General features: G+C 31.5%; 2 protein-coding genes across 2 annotated transcripts; both read right to left on the bottom strand.

The window, feature by feature from the left end:
* Positions 1-2,444: 2,444 nt before the first annotated feature.
* LOC114168615 (receptor protein kinase CLAVATA1-like) lies at positions 2,445-6,331 on the bottom strand. Its single transcript, XM_028053501.1, has 2 exons — positions 5,596-6,331; positions 2,445-4,068 (listed from the first exon to the last, which is right to left on the bottom strand). The coding sequence occupies exons 1-2, from the start codon at positions 5,959-5,961 to the stop codon at positions 2,485-2,487; spliced, it is 1,950 nt and encodes a 649-aa protein (XP_027909302.1). The 5' UTR covers positions 5,962-6,331; the 3' UTR covers positions 2,445-2,484.
* A 3,278-nt stretch (positions 6,332-9,609) lies between these two features.
* LOC114169691 (probable nucleolar protein 5-2) lies at positions 9,610-13,886 on the bottom strand. The gene is made up of 9 exons (XM_028054954.1): positions 13,776-13,886; positions 13,412-13,512; positions 12,934-12,975; positions 12,581-12,760; positions 12,321-12,485; positions 11,175-11,375; positions 10,478-10,975; positions 10,264-10,398; positions 9,610-10,184 (listed from the first exon to the last, which is right to left on the bottom strand). The coding sequence occupies exons 2-9, from the start codon at positions 13,487-13,489 to the stop codon at positions 9,807-9,809; spliced, it is 1,677 nt and encodes a 558-aa protein (XP_027910755.1). The 5' UTR covers positions 13,490-13,512; positions 13,776-13,886; the 3' UTR covers positions 9,610-9,806.
* Between the last annotated feature and the right edge of the window lie 5,023 nt (positions 13,887-18,909).

The raw sequence follows: 18,909 nt of genomic DNA, 5'->3' as shown, positions 1-18,909 counted from the left end.
ATAAAATCAGAGAGAAGAAATCATATATGAAATCAGAGAGAAGAATGTTGAAAGGCACGCAGAGATGAGGGAATGAGGGCGAACAAGAGCCAAAACTGCTTTTAGGGTTTTTAAGCGAAAATAAAAATAATAAATTGGAAATCTAAATTTTATTGGGGATTTCTTGAAAATACATGATACTTAAAGGAGGGTTTCTAAAACCTCCATTATTTTTATGTCTTAGTCAAGGTTATTATAACCTCAATTAATAAACCTTTACTATTTTTTTTTTGTAGTGTCTATTTTTTTTTTTTGTAGTGTCAAAAGGATTACCTATCACTTTTCATATTTTTGAATTCATAAATAATTGAATATAATTAAAATTTTCAGCTATTTTTATTTCAATGTAAATAATCATATTATCTGCAAAATATTCATCTTCCATTTTATTAATGTGCGTAGGTTTATTCAAAAGTCTTCACAAGCTTTCATTTCATTGTTACATGATAAACAACTATATTGTCTTGTATACCTATTTAAAAAAGAAGTTTAAGACTTAAAAAATGATCTAATTATAATTGCGAGACATAATTACTAACAAAAATGATCTAATCATAATCAAGTCATAATTAAAAATCAGCTACGAAAAATCACATAATACATTACTTGTTCTATTATATTCATAAAAATAAATATACAAAATGGTCGTGCGATAAAAATTGTGAGGAAATGGTGCTATTAAATTTAGACTGTACAATTAAACCTTGTTAAAGAAAATAAAAACAAGGCAAACGGGGGAAGGTGAAATAAAAGCAAAAATTGGTAGTATTATATAGACTTTATAAATATGTCGTCAATGATTTTTTTATTTGTTTGTAAATTTGTCGAAAATCAATTTTTTTGAAAATTCATAAATTAGTTGGTAAATTCATTAGTAATTGTATTTTTAAATTTTTTTGATAATTCTATCGATAATTTTTCGATAATTCTATCGATAAATTCGTATGTTATTTTTCTTCTGAATTTTGATGAAATATTTGTTGTAAATTAAATGAAAATATTTGATGAAATGTTTAGTATAAATTAAGTAGAAAGTCAGAATAAGGAGATAAAAGAGAAAGAGAAAGAGAATTTGGAAAGGAAAGTTGTCACTTGAGAACATATACATTAGGAGTGTCAAAATACGCCGGCCCATAACTTAAAAAACGGGTTGAAGATTGGAACTCGTCTCGCATCTGAACGAAGTAACCCTAAAAAGATAATGGTATACAATCAAGTAAAGTAACCCTAATTTCATAGACAAAATTAGTGCAAAAATATTCAAGTGCATAAACGAAGTACACAATTATAAGATCAGGGAATCTGAATCTCAACTAAACCACAAATTGAACCAAATACAAAATCAATCTCAATCTCAAACAATAGATTAAACCAAATCAAATTCTCAGTCTTGATTCACTAAGCCATTTCACACCAGAAGAGGAACCAAAATCGAAAGAGGAGGAATTGAAGTCGAAACAGGAAGAATCGAAATCGAAATAAAATGAGGGAGAGAAACGAACCAATAGTGGCCGAAACCTCTGGCCCTAACCTCTGATTTGAGAAGATGGGACTTGTCGTCGCGTCGCGGGTATGTGAGGTGGATGTTGTGGTATGGGTTTGCTTGCGTTTGTCTCTTTCGCCTACATATTTGTCTCTCTCGTCTGCGTCTTATTTCTCTTACTAAATGGCTTTTCATTATTCGCGAAATTGCGGGTTGACGAGCTGACTCACCTATAACTCGACGGGTTGGTGGACTAGACAAATCGAGCTATTTCCCTTTAGGTGTATGAGTGACCCCTTTTTGGTTGTGTTTATGCGGTCAGTCACTTCAAGTCACTTCAGTGACCCCTTTTTGTGTTATGGTTATGCGGTCAGTCATTCTGAACCATCGGCTCTGATACCATTCTTGGATTGTATTTTTACGTCATATGAGTTAATGGTTTTAGACATTGGGACGTCATATGGGTTATGGTTATAAACATTGGGAGATTGTGGTTCCATATGGTTATATAACATTAGTCTTACACATATAAAGTATTTGACACCACTTTTACACCAAAATCTTAAGGCAATGGTATTATAGGTCTTTAATCTTATATAGTGTTTAACTTTTTCTTTTCTATCTAATGTGAAACTTTAACTCACACTTAAACTATTCCCAACGATCAAATGATAAGTTCGAAAAGTTAACCCAACATGCTTGATTATAGTCATGCTTGATTATAGTCGGACCAGCAAGTTGGTCCATGAGGTCCATTTGACATGCTAATATATACTGAAATATCATTTTTTTTTTCTTAAAACAAATACAAATATACGATAAAATATACACAAGGAGTAGATAATGAGAAAGATTTCAGGAATTAAAACAAGTAAAAATATTTAAAAAATAGTTATATAATCAATGAACAAGAAAGAAAAAATAAAAGCGATCAAATTTAATGTCTTCATTACGATACATGATTACATTTTGTAATAATATAGATGTAGATAATTTATAGCCACAGATACTACATGTAGAAATGTGATGGGTGTGGGAGCAGCCGCTGCTCCCACATTGTTCATGGAGGATCCTTGACTGAGAGAGAGGTTGGGGTTCCCGGCAAAGGCGTTATCGGTGAACGCCGAAAACTGCCCCCCAGTAGGAAGCTTGCCGTTGAAATTGTTGAAGGAGAAGTCCACCGTCACCAAGCTACTCATCAACCCAATCTCCTCAGGGACTCGCCCTGTCAAATGGTTTCTAGAAACATTCAAAAGGCCCAAGCTTGTGAGCTTCTTTATGCCCTTGGGAATCTCCCCGACCAGCATGTTCCTGCTGAGGTCAATAAAATGGAGTGAAACACAGTCAATCAGCATCGTGGGGATTGCGCCCGTGAGATTGTTGCCGCTTATGTTGACGGTGGTCAGCACCGGTGAGACAAAAACCCCCGCCGGGATTTCTCCGACCAACTCGTTGGCGTCGAGTGAGAGTGTCTGCAGCGCCCTCAAGTTCTTCAACGCCGGTGGAATTCTCCCCGTCAGTAAGTTGTTGGAAAGCGTGAGAATCCCGAGAGAGTCGCCGGAAATCTCGGGAGGCAGTTCGCCGTTGAAACGGTTGTTGGCGAGCTCGATTATAGCGACGGATGGCAGTTTGAAAATTCCCGACGGAATGACGCCGCTAAGGTAGTTATTGGAGGCTCTGATCTTGAGGAGAGACTTGCAGTTTCCAATGTCATCGGGGATTGGACCGTGGAAGAAGTTATCGGTGATGACGAAGGTTTGTAACCTCCCACTCTTGCACAAACCCGGAGGGATCAACCCAGTGAAATGATTGCTCGTGACGTCGAAGAATTTTAACTTACTGTTTTGGCCCAGGTTTTGAGGAAGCGCGGCGGAGAAGTTGTTCTCCCAGAGCTGCAGCGTTTCCAGCTTCGGAAGCTCGCCGACGAAGGACGGAACAATGCCGTATAGGTCGTTGTGAAACAAGTTCAGTAGAGTGAGGTTTCTGAGCTGAGAGAAGCTGTCCGGGATTCCTTCGGTGAGGCCGTTGAAGGAAAAATCCAGATACAAGAGGCTCGTCATCGCAGAGAGTTCCGACGGAATGGTTCCTGTGAGGTTGTTCATCTGCAAGAACAACGTCTCCAGGTTCTTCAAACTACTCAGACTCGGTGGAATCTCGCTGCTGAGGTTGCAGCTAGAGAGGTCAAGGTATTTCAGTGATTCCATGGCTCCGAACTCCGGCGGGATCCCACCTTCGTAAGCGTTGTTGTATCCGAGTTTTAGATACTTCAGCGTCTTCAACCGAGACAAACTCTTGGGAATCTTCCCCGACAAACTGTTGGTGCTTAAGCTCAAAAACTCCAAGCTCTCAAACTCCGAGTAACTCTCCGGTATGCTGCCGGAAAAGTAATTTCCGTCGAGCTTGAGGTAGCGGAGTTTCTCCAGTTTCACGAATTCCACCGGAAGCGGTCCGGTGAAGTTGTTGTCGTAGGCGTCGAGGGCCTCGAGTTGGGTCATGGGAAGAACGATTTGGCCGGGGAAATTGCCGGAGAAGGTGTTGTGAGAGATGTGTCAGGTTTTACATGGAGGGGGTTTCACTAGGGAGAACAACACCAATGAGATCTGAGCCTAACCACATAAGACACTGACACCACTCTCAACCCAAAACCTTAAGGCAATGGGTTTATGGGCCTTGATCCTTATATGGTGCTCTACTTTCTCAATTCTGGTCAATGTGGGACTTAGACTCACACTTGGATTCCTAACATTCTCCCCCTCAAGGGTGAGTCCCTTCAACCCCATTGGTACACTCCCCCTCCAGCGGAAGCTGCCCAACCACGAGTACTCCTTTTCTGTCCTTTTCTGTACCGCCGTTCTTTCTTAACGGGACACGCTTTACCTGACCCACACTGTCAGGAAGACTTTCGATACTAGGACCATACTGCACTCGTCTGAGCCGGTATTAACCATCGGCTCTGATACCACTTGTTAGGTTTTACAGAGGGGGTTTCACCGGGGAGAACAACACCAATGAGACCTGAGCCTAACCACATAAGACATTGACACCACTCTCAACCCAAAACCTTAAGGCAATGGGTTTATGGGTCTTGATTCTTATATAGTGCTCTACTTTCTCATTTCTGGTCAATGTGGGACTTAGACTCACACTTGGATTCCTAACAATCTCTCCCTCAAGGGTGAGTCCCTTCAACCACATTGGTACACTCCCCCTCCAGCGGAAGCATTCCCAACCACGAGTACCCCTTCTCGTACCGCCGTTCATCTTAACGGGACACGCTTACCTGGAACCCTTAACTGGGACTCTTGCCAGGAAGACTTTCGATACTAGGACCATACTGGTACTGCACTCGTCTAAGCCGGCATTAACCATCGGCTCTGATACCACTCTGATGGGGAAAACAACAACAAACAATATACCAGAGAATGCAGCGGATATAATTTCCCCTAACTTGCAAGAATCTATGAGGAGCAATAATCAAAGAGCAGCAATAATAAATCACCAAAAGCACAAATAAAGGCACCAAGATTTTTAACGTGGAAAACCCCTCAAATCAAGGGTAAAAACCACGAGTCGTCCAGACCAAAGAAATAGCTTCACTATGATCAACAAGAGTACAAAAGAGTCTCAATCAATAGCACAAATTAGTGCCAACACCCAACCAAATAACAAAGCAACAAAGCTTTCAAATAGAGAAGAACAAGAGAGGAAAACCTCTACAAATCACTGCTGCAGTGCGAAATTAATATCTCCCAACTCAGACCTCGTATCAAAGATCCGACCGGTCAGAATGAAGAGCAATGAGTTCCGAACCTGCTGTAAAAATTTCAGCCCGATCCAACGGTGAACGAATCCGCAGCGCCGAATTTACTGCGACAGCTCTATGAAAAACGTGAACAGAATTTTCCCTCTACCTCTCCCTCTATGTGTTAGGGCTTTCAGTGTGTTCTTACTCTATTGTTCTGCCTCTCTCTTTATTTTATAGCCTCCTCTCCACTAGGTTTAAGTGAGACATGGGCTTCTCAAATTTTGGGCCTTTTCTCCACATAGGAAGGGAGCCCAATACCCAACAAGATGTTGAGGAGCTTGAGGGAAGTGAGGGCAGCAAGCTCCTTGGGGAGCTCGCCGGTGAGGTTGTCCTGCGAGATGGTTAGGTTTTGGAGTTTGTCGAACTGTCCAATCTCCGGCGGAAGGTGGCCGAAGAGTGAAACGGAGGAGACGTTGATGGCAACGACTCGAAGGTCTTGGTCGCATTCGACGCCAGAAAATGAACAGTGCGCGGAAAGCGAGGCGGAAAACTTCCAGTCGCTGAGCGCATCGTCTTTGGCTTTGTGTCCCTTCATGGAGTCCTTCATCTTCAGCAACGCATCCATGTCACTGAACGATGAACAAGTCATCATGCGGAACCATACGAAGGAAACAAAAAACAGTATCTTTGTCATGTCTCTCTTTCTTCTTTCTACCACACTCCTCCTACTGCATGCACCTTCTATTATTTGTAGATATGAAGTAACATCCAAAATTAGAGAGGAAATCGAAAAAAGAAAAGGAAAAATTACGTCTTGAAACTGAGACCGTCTACTTTAGTAAGATATTTTTTTGTCAAATTACGATAAGTGAAAGTGAGTTCTGAAAAGAAGAAACAAAGCAGGGGTGAAAAAACCAGAAGGAAAAGAAGGAGAGAAAATCAAAAGCAGGAACGAAAAACACAGATGACTAGGAAAATTCAAACTTTGAAGAAAGGAGAAACATAAAGAGAATGCTTGTCTTCAATTCTTTTTTTTTTCAAAGGTTGTGTCATGGCTAATTCAGTCTCAAACAAATAAAGGATATTTTTTGGTGGACCCCGATGTTGAGAGACAAAAATTATACTCTCATAGTATGTAAATATTTTACAATTTATTCTAATAATATAATAATATATTAATAATTTATATTAAAGTATAAAAAAATATATAATTAAAATATTGATATATTGAATTGTTAAAAATTGTCTTTTTTTTAATAGCGTGATATTTTCCTTTTAATATTTTTTTATATCTAATTGTAGATGATATATATATATATATATATATATATATATATATATATATATATATATGTGTGTGTGTGTGTGTGTGTTTTGTCGTTTACATCTTACTGTTGTTGAACTTATTATTTTGTGAGAAATAGCATTCTAGTAATCACTTAACAATCCATTTTTAAAACTAATATGGTTATTAAAAAAAAATTAGTAAAGAAAAGGACAAAATAAAAAATAAAATAGTGAATATAAAAGGGAAGTTAAAATTTATAGAAACAAATATATAATTTTTTTAAAAATACCATACATTAAAAGAAATTGGGGCCAAAGCTTCTCTAATAACAAGAAGTTCCGCCACTTATTATAATTAAGGTTTTCTTAATATAGAGATCATAATATCAAAATTTTCTTTACTATTTAATTTATTTATTATTTTCATTATTGTGTTGATTAAATCATATTTAAAAAAGTAATAACTCTAAAAGGTCTTCAAACTCCGCATGATTTCTCTCCAAATAGTCTTATACTCATTTCATTCAATAGCTTTGGAGCAGAGACTAATAGTCAAATTAATAAAATGTTTACCAAACACAATTTTTTTATTCGAATGTAACCAAATAAAATTGATGACAGATAGTAATACCTTGTAATAAAAGCTATAGAAAAGAAAATTATATACTTTTTATCGAATATCGCAGATTTTTTTTTCCCTTCTCTATTTTATTATGAATTTGCTTCTAAATGGAAAAAAACAAAAATTGTCGAGAAGTATTTCTCCGACTACATAATGGATGTTATAATGTTCCAACCAAGAAAATCTCTAAGACAAAAGGTTTAGAGGGGGATTTTTTTCAAGTAAATGTGTATAAAGTTAAATATTTTTTATAAGACTAAAGTATTCTTACATTTTTTTATGTGTATTAGGTGGCCATGCACTTCACGAATTTTATTAAGTCAAAGATGCAGTTTATATATTCCTGACATTGTGAGGTTTTAAGCTTTTCATTTGGAATGGAACAAAAGTCACTTTACGTAATTCAGCAAATTAAAAAAATTAATAAAAATAAAAGAAGTTTCATCAATGTGATAATTATTGCCATGGAAAAGCCAAAGCATCAGTTCTCTGTTTAAGTTGTTCTGTCAACAATCAAGCACTATACAAATTGCAGAATCTTATTCTATTTGTTTCACATTATTCATTTCAATTGGTTCCGCACCAAACATTTCCACTTAAACTCCATTGTCTTAATTGAAGAGGAGAGTTAGATTCCACCTCAATTATAAATAAATCAAATTTTATATAAATAGAGATAATTTTTAATGTATAAGTCAATTTTTAATTTTAAATTTATATGACCTAAAAGCATTTGTGATTCTTCATTTATAGTCTTTTTATTTTTATTTCTATTTTTCTCAATTTGATTTTTTATATTTTTTAAATAATTTAATGCGATCCCTATGTTAAATTAATATAACCGTTAGTCATCTCATTTTGTTTTAGATTAAACAATAAACACATTAAAAATGAATAACTATATTAACAAAACATCATTTTAAAAATAAGTATTCTAAAATATCACGTTGAGTAAAAACAAATAAAAAAACAAATATTACAAATATAGGAAGAACAAAGTTTATATAACTTATATTAAAATTTATTATAGGGAAAGTTGTTAAATTTACTTAGACCTATTATATCATTTGTTATCAAGTTACCCTTAAATCATTTATAGATATCTAATCTCATATTTATCCTTTAACATGTCTTTTCTTTCTTCTTTTTTTTTCTTTGTTTTTTACAATGTCCAGATTCTCACACAGTGATGCTTCAAAAAAGAGCTTCATGCCAGTGATCATAAAATTTCTGCGATTAGAATTAAATGATTAACATGCATCATCCACGTTTAAATTTAAAACCATGTTGCAGCTTGATTGCATGCACCTTTTCTAGGTTATGCAAAGTTTCATTATATATGATAATTAAATATGAAAAGAATGGCAACATAATTATTAGTTCAACTAGCCATTATTTTCATTCTTTTACATCCTTTAAATTTTAATTATTGTGATTAAAAAAAAGTTAGAAAATTAATGTATAAATTATGAAATTCTTTAAGTAATAAATTTATATAAAAAAACTAAATAGAATATATTATATACTTCAAGGATTTCCTAACTACTCTTTTCTTGATTTAGTTCAATTATTAGAATGCTAAGAAAGTTAAATAAATTGGAAAATCCTTAATTACAAAATTCTTTCTTGATTTATATCGCATAAAATAAATTAGAAATGCTTCAAAGTAACAATTATTAAAAAAATACAATTATGGAAATAACAGAATTATGTGTATGTGTAAATAATAAATAAACTATAAATTCTTCCAGCTAGAAATTTATATGTAAAATATAAAATGAAATAATATGATGCAAAAGAATGGTAAAAGATAAAAAAATTATAATTTGAGGTAACAAAATTATTACCAAAAGGATATAAAATTTGAGTTACATATAAAATAAAGCAAAATCGATAAGATACCTTCTGATATTTCTTCGTTGCTGTCACCAAGATAAAACCATATTACATTTTTTTCAACCCAAAGAAACATAGAAACATGACAGCACTAGATTAGTTAATTATTCTATAAGCAGTGTCCCGTAATAAATTAAACATGTACCGTTACACTAAAACAAACTTTCATTAAATGATATTTTAGGTTTCATGTATCTTACAACTAAGATTTGTGAATAAAAATTTTTAAATAATTGTCTTGATTTTGTTACGGTGAAAAACATTTTTAATTGAAGTTTTATATGTTGATAATATGAGTAAAAGAGTAGGTGGTTAATTATGAATCGTTCGAAAAGAACAATATCCAAACATTCATTAGAGAATTTAAGAAAGATAAAAATATAGGAGCGGTAACTGAAGTAAAACCAAAAACCTCTGTATGAACAAGCTAGTTAAGATTTTGGGATAGCAAAACCAAAGATGCTGTAAGAAGCCCTGCACATATAACCTACCACAGAAAGGAGCGACTATGTGAAAATAGCATTACACCATCTTCGATGATTCACAAACATAATTGCATCAAATTATCCACTCAAGTCCGGAAAAAAGGAATGTATCCCATTAAAAAATAATAAGGATGTATATAAGGCTACAAGTTGCATAAAAATGAAAACAAAAATTTTACCGAACAAACTACCGACCTGCCAGAAGTATACAAAAATGGTTGTCATTCACCACAGATGACTACACCGCTATTACACTTTAGTCCTCAGTTTTCTTTTTTTCCCTTTCTTCTTGCTTGGCATTTCAGCAGATTCTTCTTGCTCTGCCTGCTTTTTCCTCTTTTTCTTCTTCTCTCCTGCATTCGACTCCTCATTCCCATTCTGCACCTCAGCACTCTCACTAGCCTCCTTCCTTTTCTTCTTCTTTTCTTTCTTCACAACTTCAGGTTCTGCCTCCTCAGCAACATTTCCATCAGCTTGAGCAGTTGCATCCTCTTCATTTTTATTACCCTTCTTTTTCTTCTTTTCCTTCTTTTCTTTCTTTTTATCAGCAACAGAAGCCTCTTGTGTATCCTCATCCATGGCAGAATTGATTTGCCCAATAACAGAATCAGCCGCAGTATTATATGTCTACAAGTAAACAACAATCAGCATAAACAGAACAATAAATGTAAAGTATTAGCAAAACCAAAAAGAACAAGAAACAGACCTTAGCCGGCGTTATCAGTCCTCCCGCTCCTTTCTTTCTGTCCTTATCATAAGCTTCTATCTTCGGTTTTCCCTTAGCAGAACCAGCAAAACGGCCCAACTCTTTGCCTTCAAGGTTCCTCAATCTCGCCTCAAGCTAAACAAAAAACTTGTTAAAAGTTTAAAAGGATAAAAAAAAGGGAAGAATAAATACATAAACAAAATATAAATTGTACCTTCGCTCTGTTCTCCAATCCCATCGTGTTGTCTTGGCCATCTCCAAGTGCGTCACACCTAATAGCCAATGCTGTCTTTGCAGCAAGTGACCGAGAAATTTTGCCCTTGAACTTTGCAGCTGCCTGACCAATCAAGGATGCATGGTATATAAGACCATACTTGGGAGTAGCATGCTTAGTCTTCAGAGCCCTGAAAAGAGCCTTCTCAGCACCAAGAATCTGCACAGTGCTACCAGGCTGCTTGGCAAGATTTAATAAGCTACCACCATGGGCAATGAGGCGAGCACCAACAAGCTCCCCAACCATCGCAGTCAAATTGGGTGCAATGGTGTTCATCCTACTCTTTAGATAATCATAGAGTTGTGCCCTGTATTCCGAAAGAGCCAAAACCTGATCACAGAGTTCCCTAATATTTGCTAAATCAAGCTCCCCGATTTCGGTTCCCATAGATATTACAGATGCCTCCTTAAGTTCTGCCTCCACTTCCTCAGACAAAATCTGGGACAAAACAAAAGAAAATAATTAAAATTTATCAAGAAACATAGTTAAAAATAGAAACATCATTTCTCACATAAAGAAGGATGCCTAAAGTGTTCACAAATGGCGTAAAAGTTGAACATTACATATGATTGTGAACATATTGGCTTAAGTACAAAAAATAAATTGGCAGCAATTAACTTAGAGATCATGATTATACCTCAGAGAAATCAAGCTCAGCAGCATTAACACGATCACCCATCAACTTGACTGCCCTTGCATATTGGATGTTATCTTGTATTATTTTAGTAAGTTCAGGGAAATGCCAACCATACCATTCACGAACCCTCATGGCATATGTATTCAACTCTTTATCAAGATCGTCAAGTAAACCAATAGCTTGAACAATCATGGTATCCACCTAAACAAACATCTCGAAGTCAGCAGAGTTACACAATAAAAAATCATTTGCAAATGTAAAAATTTGCATAACCAAAATAAGTTTGTCACACTAGACAAAATCTTGTTTGTACAATCGACATCTGAAAGGCAAAGATTCATCTTATTCCAACTCTAAAGGACTCTTTAAGATGAAATGCTTAAATTGCTACTAAGGTAACAGTTATTCAGACATGTAAAATAAGCAGCCAGTGAAACCACCTAAAGATATGAAACCCTAAAAAATAAGGTCATTGATCGGAAATAGCATGAGCGAGAGAGACAACAAGCAAACTATAAAATCTAAAGACATAATTTGTGGCAAAGATAGGTCTTGATTGGGACATACTTTATTCTTAAAATTTAGGATGTAATAGAGTTTAAATAGAAATATCAGGACAAAAACACTGGAATTAGTTACGAGATAAAAAAAATTAAACTGTTAAGTTAAAACAAACACATTCTAAGAGAAATTACAATTAACACCCGCAAGAATTCATCACTCCACACTATACCAATCTCTCTGTCCACACATTAAAGCCGGAAATTGTTCAAAATTTAATAAACTGTGCACTCCTGTGAGGATTTGGTAACCATTAAAAGTAAGGGATTATGTACATTTCCAGGAAAAAAAGTCCAAAGAGAACGTGTGTAATGTTCCCATACTTTAACAATGTTACTTTCCTCGCATGATATGATTAACAAAAGCTTCACAGCCCTAAGAACACTATCATTATATCCTCATTCCTACCAATCAGTAACAATAATTGGGGAGAATTCTTTGATGAATAGCAGACTAGGACATAACTTCTACATATGAAAAATCTAGAGGATGTCAATATACTTAATAGGAAAACATAATTAAAAATGGTACAAGATCAATTATAACCTCAAGTCCTTATAACCATAAAGTCAACAGAAAATACACCTTATCTGCACTAAACTTCAACTTGTATCTGGATAAGCTATGGGATAAACCCAAGCTCATTGGAGCCATGTCTTGAACAGCAAGACCAGATATGAGTTCAGTTAACTGGTTTCTGACACCTCTCATCAACTCCATGACTGCATTATTGTGAATACAGTCGATTTTCTGAAAGGATCAACAAAACATATTAGTTTACCAATTAATTGAGTGGAACATAAATTATCATATCACATATTCTAATGGGAAATAAGGTGGCCCACCAATTTCTCTTTAATCACATTCCCAAGTTTCGAATCAGCCACACCCAGTGTTTCATTTTCACAATGAACACGCAAGAACTTGCGCAGGCCCTTGCTTGCTTTTCCATCAATTAATAAAGTGGCTGCCTCTAGAGCTTCTGAAGTGTTTTCGAATTTAGAAAATGCTTTCAACTTGACCACCTATATTTGCAGAAATTTATATTAGCTTCACAAGCAATTAAAAAACTTCACCGGAAAATAAAAACTGGATTCGTATAAATAGATTGAACACAGTTTTCACTGTCTCATTGATACCATCAGCAAATAATAGCCAGGGAAAAAATAGGTGACAAGAAAGGCAGAAAAAGGAAAACCTGTCTAGCAGTGTCCGCGCTGGAAAAGTCCTTCCACAAGTCCTACGTTAACAAACAAGTATAAATTAAACCGATTGATCAAAACTACAGAACGTGAGAAATAAAAACAAACGAAATAACATATTAATAATAATACAAACTCAACTACGTTCCAAATTTCAAATGCATGAAAGAGCAAGTAAGAATAAAGAGCAGGAAAATGATTAAAAAATGTGGATCTCAGCAATAGTTTCATGTAAGGCATTTCGTTAAAGTAACATACTAACTGTACTAATCTTTCAAGTTTAATCTAATTTCCGCTTCAGAAATTTCTAAAGATGTAATAGTTTCAATAATTATGACAAAGAAAAATGCATTTCCCCTTCAGAAGCTTACAAGTAAACTAAGAAAATAAAGAAAATCCAACAGAAAACGTTCTACAAAAATAATCAAGCGAAGCATGCTTTAAATTTTCACGACAAAAATGAGGAATGCATACCTCAACTTTTGAAAGCTTGCCTTCATCCAGAACTTTAAACAGGGCAAACCCCGCAGGAGTTTCAAACAACACAAGCATTTTTTTGCTTTGCTCCGATAAACCTGTAAAAAACACCAAACGTTAGTGTAATGAACGGACAAAGGTCAAAAAAGAAGAAGCATGGAACACTTGTAAACATTGACCGAACGAAGTAAACGTTTTTTCTTTTCTGGAAAAGTTACACTAAAGCGTTGATCACCGTAACAAGCACAAGTTACAAGCAAACAGTTAACAACTACATAAAAACCAGGAGTGTAAATCCTAAGTTAAAACTAGTGTTACGGCATGGAAAGAAAAAGAGAGGAAAATGGAAGAAGAATAAAACCTGGAATAGGATTTCGATCCTAGAGAGGGTTTTAGAACATAAACCCTAAGCTAGGGTTGAAGAGAGAAGGTACACGTTGAAGAAGAAGAGGCGGCAGCCAAACAATTTTGGGTTTAGGCATGAAACATATATATTGGGGAAGAATGCTATTATTAATGGGCCCTAATTATTGTCATGACGGCCCATATTTTACTTCACTTATCAATCGGGCTGACCCAATAGCATTGCCCCTCTAGTTTAATTCATTTATTTAATATTTTTAGAGTAAAATGAATTGTTATATATATATAATACATAATATAATTATATATTAAAATTTTGAATTACTCAATAATATTAAAATTTGACTAATATTTTCCGAATTTAAAAAAAATATGTTGAAAAATAAAGTTATTTTTTTGATTTAAATAAAAATATAAATATAAAATATTTCAATTATTTTATTTAAATAAAATATTTTAAAACAAAAAAAAAAACAACTGCAAGTCCTGATTCAAATGTAATAGATTTGAATTTCTTATAATTATTCAAATCTTTATTACAAACACAATCATTGGAAAGAAAAATTTATAACTTAATGGAGTCAGTTTCTACTTGACCTTTAAGTTTACAATCTAAGTAGGATTAGGTGGAGTCAAATTCTAAGTCCATGAAACAATCTGTTTAAAATTTTATTAAATGATAAATATATTTAAAAAATAATAATAAAATTATTTTATTAAAATACATATTTTTATTATAATATATATATTGAATCACTATATTTAAAATTAAAATTAGTTCTATTATTGAAAATTAACATGTGATACTTTATATTTTGTGTATTCAAAAATATTTTTAATTAATTATCTCTTCTCTAAATTAATCTTAATATTAGAAGATAAGAGAGAGAGAAAATAATAAAAATGGATTTTTTCTTCCCTCCATTTACCTTTGTTCGTTTTTTGTCAAACAAAATAATATTTAAATTTTAGTTTTTTCATCCACTTCATTATCTCTCAATCAAACACCGGCTTAAACTACTTACTATAAAACATTAATTTTTTGGAATCAAAGAAACAGATAAATTTTTTTCTTGTTATGATGATATATTATATATTTTCTCTTTTTAATTTCTTTTTATATTGTTATGTTACTTTCATAATATTTACTATTTGATAAAGAATAAATGAAGATAACATATTTTTTTCTTTTAAAAAATTTGTGGACATCGGAGGGAGAGATATGAAATTTTATCTATCCTACGATAAGGCAGTTTGAGGAGATGAAAAATGTAATTACCAATTTACTTTTAATATGTGTTTTATTTACCTATTTACCATGATAGAAGATTGAAATATAACTTTTTATAAAATTCACATTATCTTATGTTAAAATAGATAGATGTGACTAATATTCACACAAAAGGGGTAAATTGATTGTGTCTATAAATTTATCCCTTTTCACTTTCAGAAACAATTTTCATCATCTTTTATAACCAACTAACGAAGGGATGGATAATGTATAATTAAAGGATCTAATTAGTACTCAAAATATAAACAATTATAAGAAAGAATAATACAAGAAACATAGATTCTAATTTTTTTTTATAGCAAACTTAGCTAGAAGATTTTGACTATATCAAATAGAGTTTACAAGATTTTAAATGCATCTTAACAATCCTAAACTCTAAAGCACTACAAACTTGATAACCCTATCAAAAACCAGCAATACTACAAACAATTGCATCAAACATCACTCCCTAATGCATGTTATGGTATAACAATATCACAATATGATGATATAACAATATAACGATGACACGATATAACAATATGATAATATAACGATATAACAATATGATGATATTGACGATATAACAATACGACGATATAATGATAACTCGATATAACAATATAACGATATGAATATATGACAACATAACAATATACGATGTGACAATATAACAATATGACGATATAACATTATGATGATATAATGATATAACAATATAATGATGTAACGATATTATTATATAACGTCATGACGACATGCCAATATGACGAAATGACAATATAACAATATGACTATAAAATTACAAAAGTTTAAAATTAATCATAAAGTATAAAATTATAATTATAAAATAAATAATAAATACAATTACATGTGACGACAAGTCAACAAAGTAAACAATGTGATATGACAAAATAATAACAATGCCACTCACTCAGTAACTATATTACAATTCACATCAAAATTTAGATTCATTCCATATTCAATAGTAGACCATCAAACTCCAATAGGATTGAAAGTTCTCAAATTTACTAAAGATTTAAAACATGATTAACTCTTCTATTTTTTTATCAAATATCTCACAAACTTTCACATACTTTTTCTTCAAATTCATTTACTTTCACCTCTCGGTCTCAAAATAAACAATACCATAATATCCTCTTTATCATTTCAAACCCTTTTATTTACTCTCCCCAAATTCATTTTCAGATGTGAACAAAGTTTAAACCTCTTTACTTCACCTCTAAATTTCTTAAAAGAAATAACACCACTTTATCCTTTATTCTCCCTCTAATTTCATATTTATTCTACCGTCCTTATTTTTCCACATAGACATTCTCGTTCGTTTTTTAACTTTTCTTATTGGTTTTATTTTCTTTAGTTTAATTTTATTGATTTTTTCTTTTAAATTTGGTAGAAACTAAGTTTCATATAACTAATACTTTCATGTGATAACATACATTATAAAATTACATTTAATTCATTTACAAGAAATGTATACTAACAAAATAAATTTTGAAATAATATTGTGTAAGCAAATGTATTTTGTAATTTAAAAAACGAATACAAAAATCGTATATGTTTTAGCTTTAAGTTAAATCAGTAGTCTTAATCAGTTTTTGTTAAAGAATAAATGTCGATTACTTAAAAAAAACCTCTGGATTTTTTTTATAAATAAAAATGTGTTATTTTTAGTACATTTATAATTTATTATAACTATATTAATCATAGTTTAATTTTCTATTAGTATAATGTCACCCAAAGTTAGCATTTAAATGATAATATTTTTATATACAGTATTATATTAATATTTGTATTGTAAAAATCACTATAATTTATATTTATGTCTGACTCTTAATGAATTATTTTCAAGTTTTTAATTATTATTCTATTACTTTCTATTATTAAAATTAATAAAAAAAATGTTGATTGTTATTTTTTTCCCAAGTAGTTAATAAGAGAGATTATAAAAATGTGATACGAGAATTATTATATATGGATAGGGCTGGGCATAATTTACTAAACTATACTAAACTATAGTTAATTGTACTATATTAAATTAAAATATACTAAACTATTCATAATAATAATTGAATTGTATTATAAAATAGTTCAGTTTTAAAAAACTAAACTTATGTTAAGTTAACTTAGTTAACTAAGTTAACTATTGAACTATAGTAGATTGAAATAGCAAAATACCTCAAATAAAATATTAGTATTATGATAAGAATTGGACTTATGTGTTTTATATCTTACCTTCTATTCTTTCTCTTTCATATTGAAATTTTTATTTTATTTTGTCTTAATTTTTTTCTTTACTCTTTATTTGAGAAAAATATAAAATATTTATAATTAATTTGAATGAATTTTACTATGTAATGTTATTTTTATGTTATGATTTTATAGAAATTATTTTTAAAAATTAAATTCTGTGACAGCTAACATTTTTATAATTTTTTATTTATATTAAAGTTTTTTGTAACTTAAATATTGAAATTAGTATAATAAATATAAATATTGGTACTATGCTATTTTTTATTTTATAATCTTATGTAATATTATTTTTTAGTTTTAAAATATTTATTATGTGACATCAACTTTTTTAAAGAGAATTTATTTTAAAAAATTCTTAAAATATTAATTTTAGAACTTCATAAAATTTCTATAACATTTTTCACACAAATATTAATGAATACAAATGTTAAAAAATATATTAATTTTGAGAATTTTCTAAAATAAATCCTTTTAAAAATTTTTACGCAACATAATAAACATCGTAAAACTAAAAAGTAATATTACATAAGATTTTAAAATATAAAAAATAAGTTAATACCGATATTTATATTTATTATATTAATTTTAATATTTTAATTACATTTTAAGTTACGAAAAACTTTAATATAAATAAAAAAATATAAAAATGTTAATTGGTGTATTGAAGTATGATGCATATTTCAAGTATTATTTTATAAGCATTTTCAAATTATAAACTTTAGATTATTATTGCGTAGTACAATCATATGTAATTAGTGCAATTCAATTCAAAATAGTGTAATTCAGTTCAAAAATAGTACAATTCAATTCAAAATCAATGCAATCCGGTTTAAAAATAGTACAATTCAGTTCAAAAAGAGTGAAGTTTATTCAAAATCAGTGCAATTCGATTAAAAAATGGTTCAAAAACAGTGTAGTTAAGTTAAAAATTAGTGTAGTTCAGTCCAAAAATAGTGCAGTTCAGTTCTGACGTAGTGCAGTTCATAAAATAGTTTAGTTTATAACATTTCAGTTCAATTTATATTATAGTGCAGTGCAGTGCAGTTCAGTCCAATTTATTTTTAAGAATAACAGTTCAGTTAAGTTCATGCAAACAGTTTTTTAGTTCAGTACAGTTTTTGGTAGTGCAGTACAGTTTAGTTTATTTTGTCCAGCCCTATATATGGACATGGGATGTGGATGGGAAGGAAATAATAGTATTTTATTGGTGATGGTGATGATTTTCTATTTTTTCTTTGACATTGTGATTGAAAAAGCATGATTAACTCTTATATTGTATGAAAATGTGATTAATTACAAGGAAAAATGGTCATATTGCTCAATGCTATAGGATAGTATATAAATGGTTCTATAATTAAATGTATAGCTTTTCTAGCCATCTTATTATATTTATTTATCTTGAACAAAAAAATTGAAGTGGAAATTAATTTTTTAATCTTAAAATAAACATTTTTATATTTTGTTCATTATTAATTATATTGAATGTTAAAAATCAAGCATTGCATAAAATAACCGTTTATGTTATACATTATTGCACTTAATTAGTATGTCTATATGATATTATTGTCGTGGTTAAATTATTTCATAA

The sequence above is a fragment of the Vigna unguiculata genome, chromosome 11 (assembly GCF_004118075.2).
Source record: "Vigna unguiculata cultivar IT97K-499-35 chromosome 11, ASM411807v1, whole genome shotgun sequence".
NCBI lineage: Eukaryota > Viridiplantae > Streptophyta > Magnoliopsida > Fabales > Fabaceae > Vigna > Vigna unguiculata.
The sequence above is the reverse complement of the archived record's forward strand: the minus strand, read 5'-3'. Positions and strand labels throughout refer to the sequence as shown.

Excerpts from the sequence above, each read along its gene's own strand:
- LOC114169691 (XM_028054954.1), bottom strand. The coding sequence starts at position 13,489 with ATGCTTGTGTTGTTTGAAACTCCTGCGGGGTTTGCCCTGTTTAAAGTT. Across the intron at positions 12,761-12,933 it reads GCGCGGACACTGCTAGACAG|GTGGTCAAGTTGAAAGCATT; the intron begins GTTTTCCTTTTT and ends CTGCAAATATAG. Across the intron at positions 11,376-12,320 it reads TGAAGTTTAGTGCAGATAAG|GTGGATACCATGATTGTTCA; the intron begins GTGTATTTTCTG and ends ATGTTTGTTTAG.
- LOC114168615 (XM_028053501.1), bottom strand. The coding sequence starts at position 5,961 with ATGACAAAGATACTGTTTTTTGTTTCCTTCGTATGGTTCCGCATGATG. Across the intron at positions 4,069-5,595 it reads CTTCCCTCAAGCTCCTCAAC|ATCTCTCACAACACCTTCTC; the intron begins ATCTTGTTGGGT and ends AAAACCTGACAC.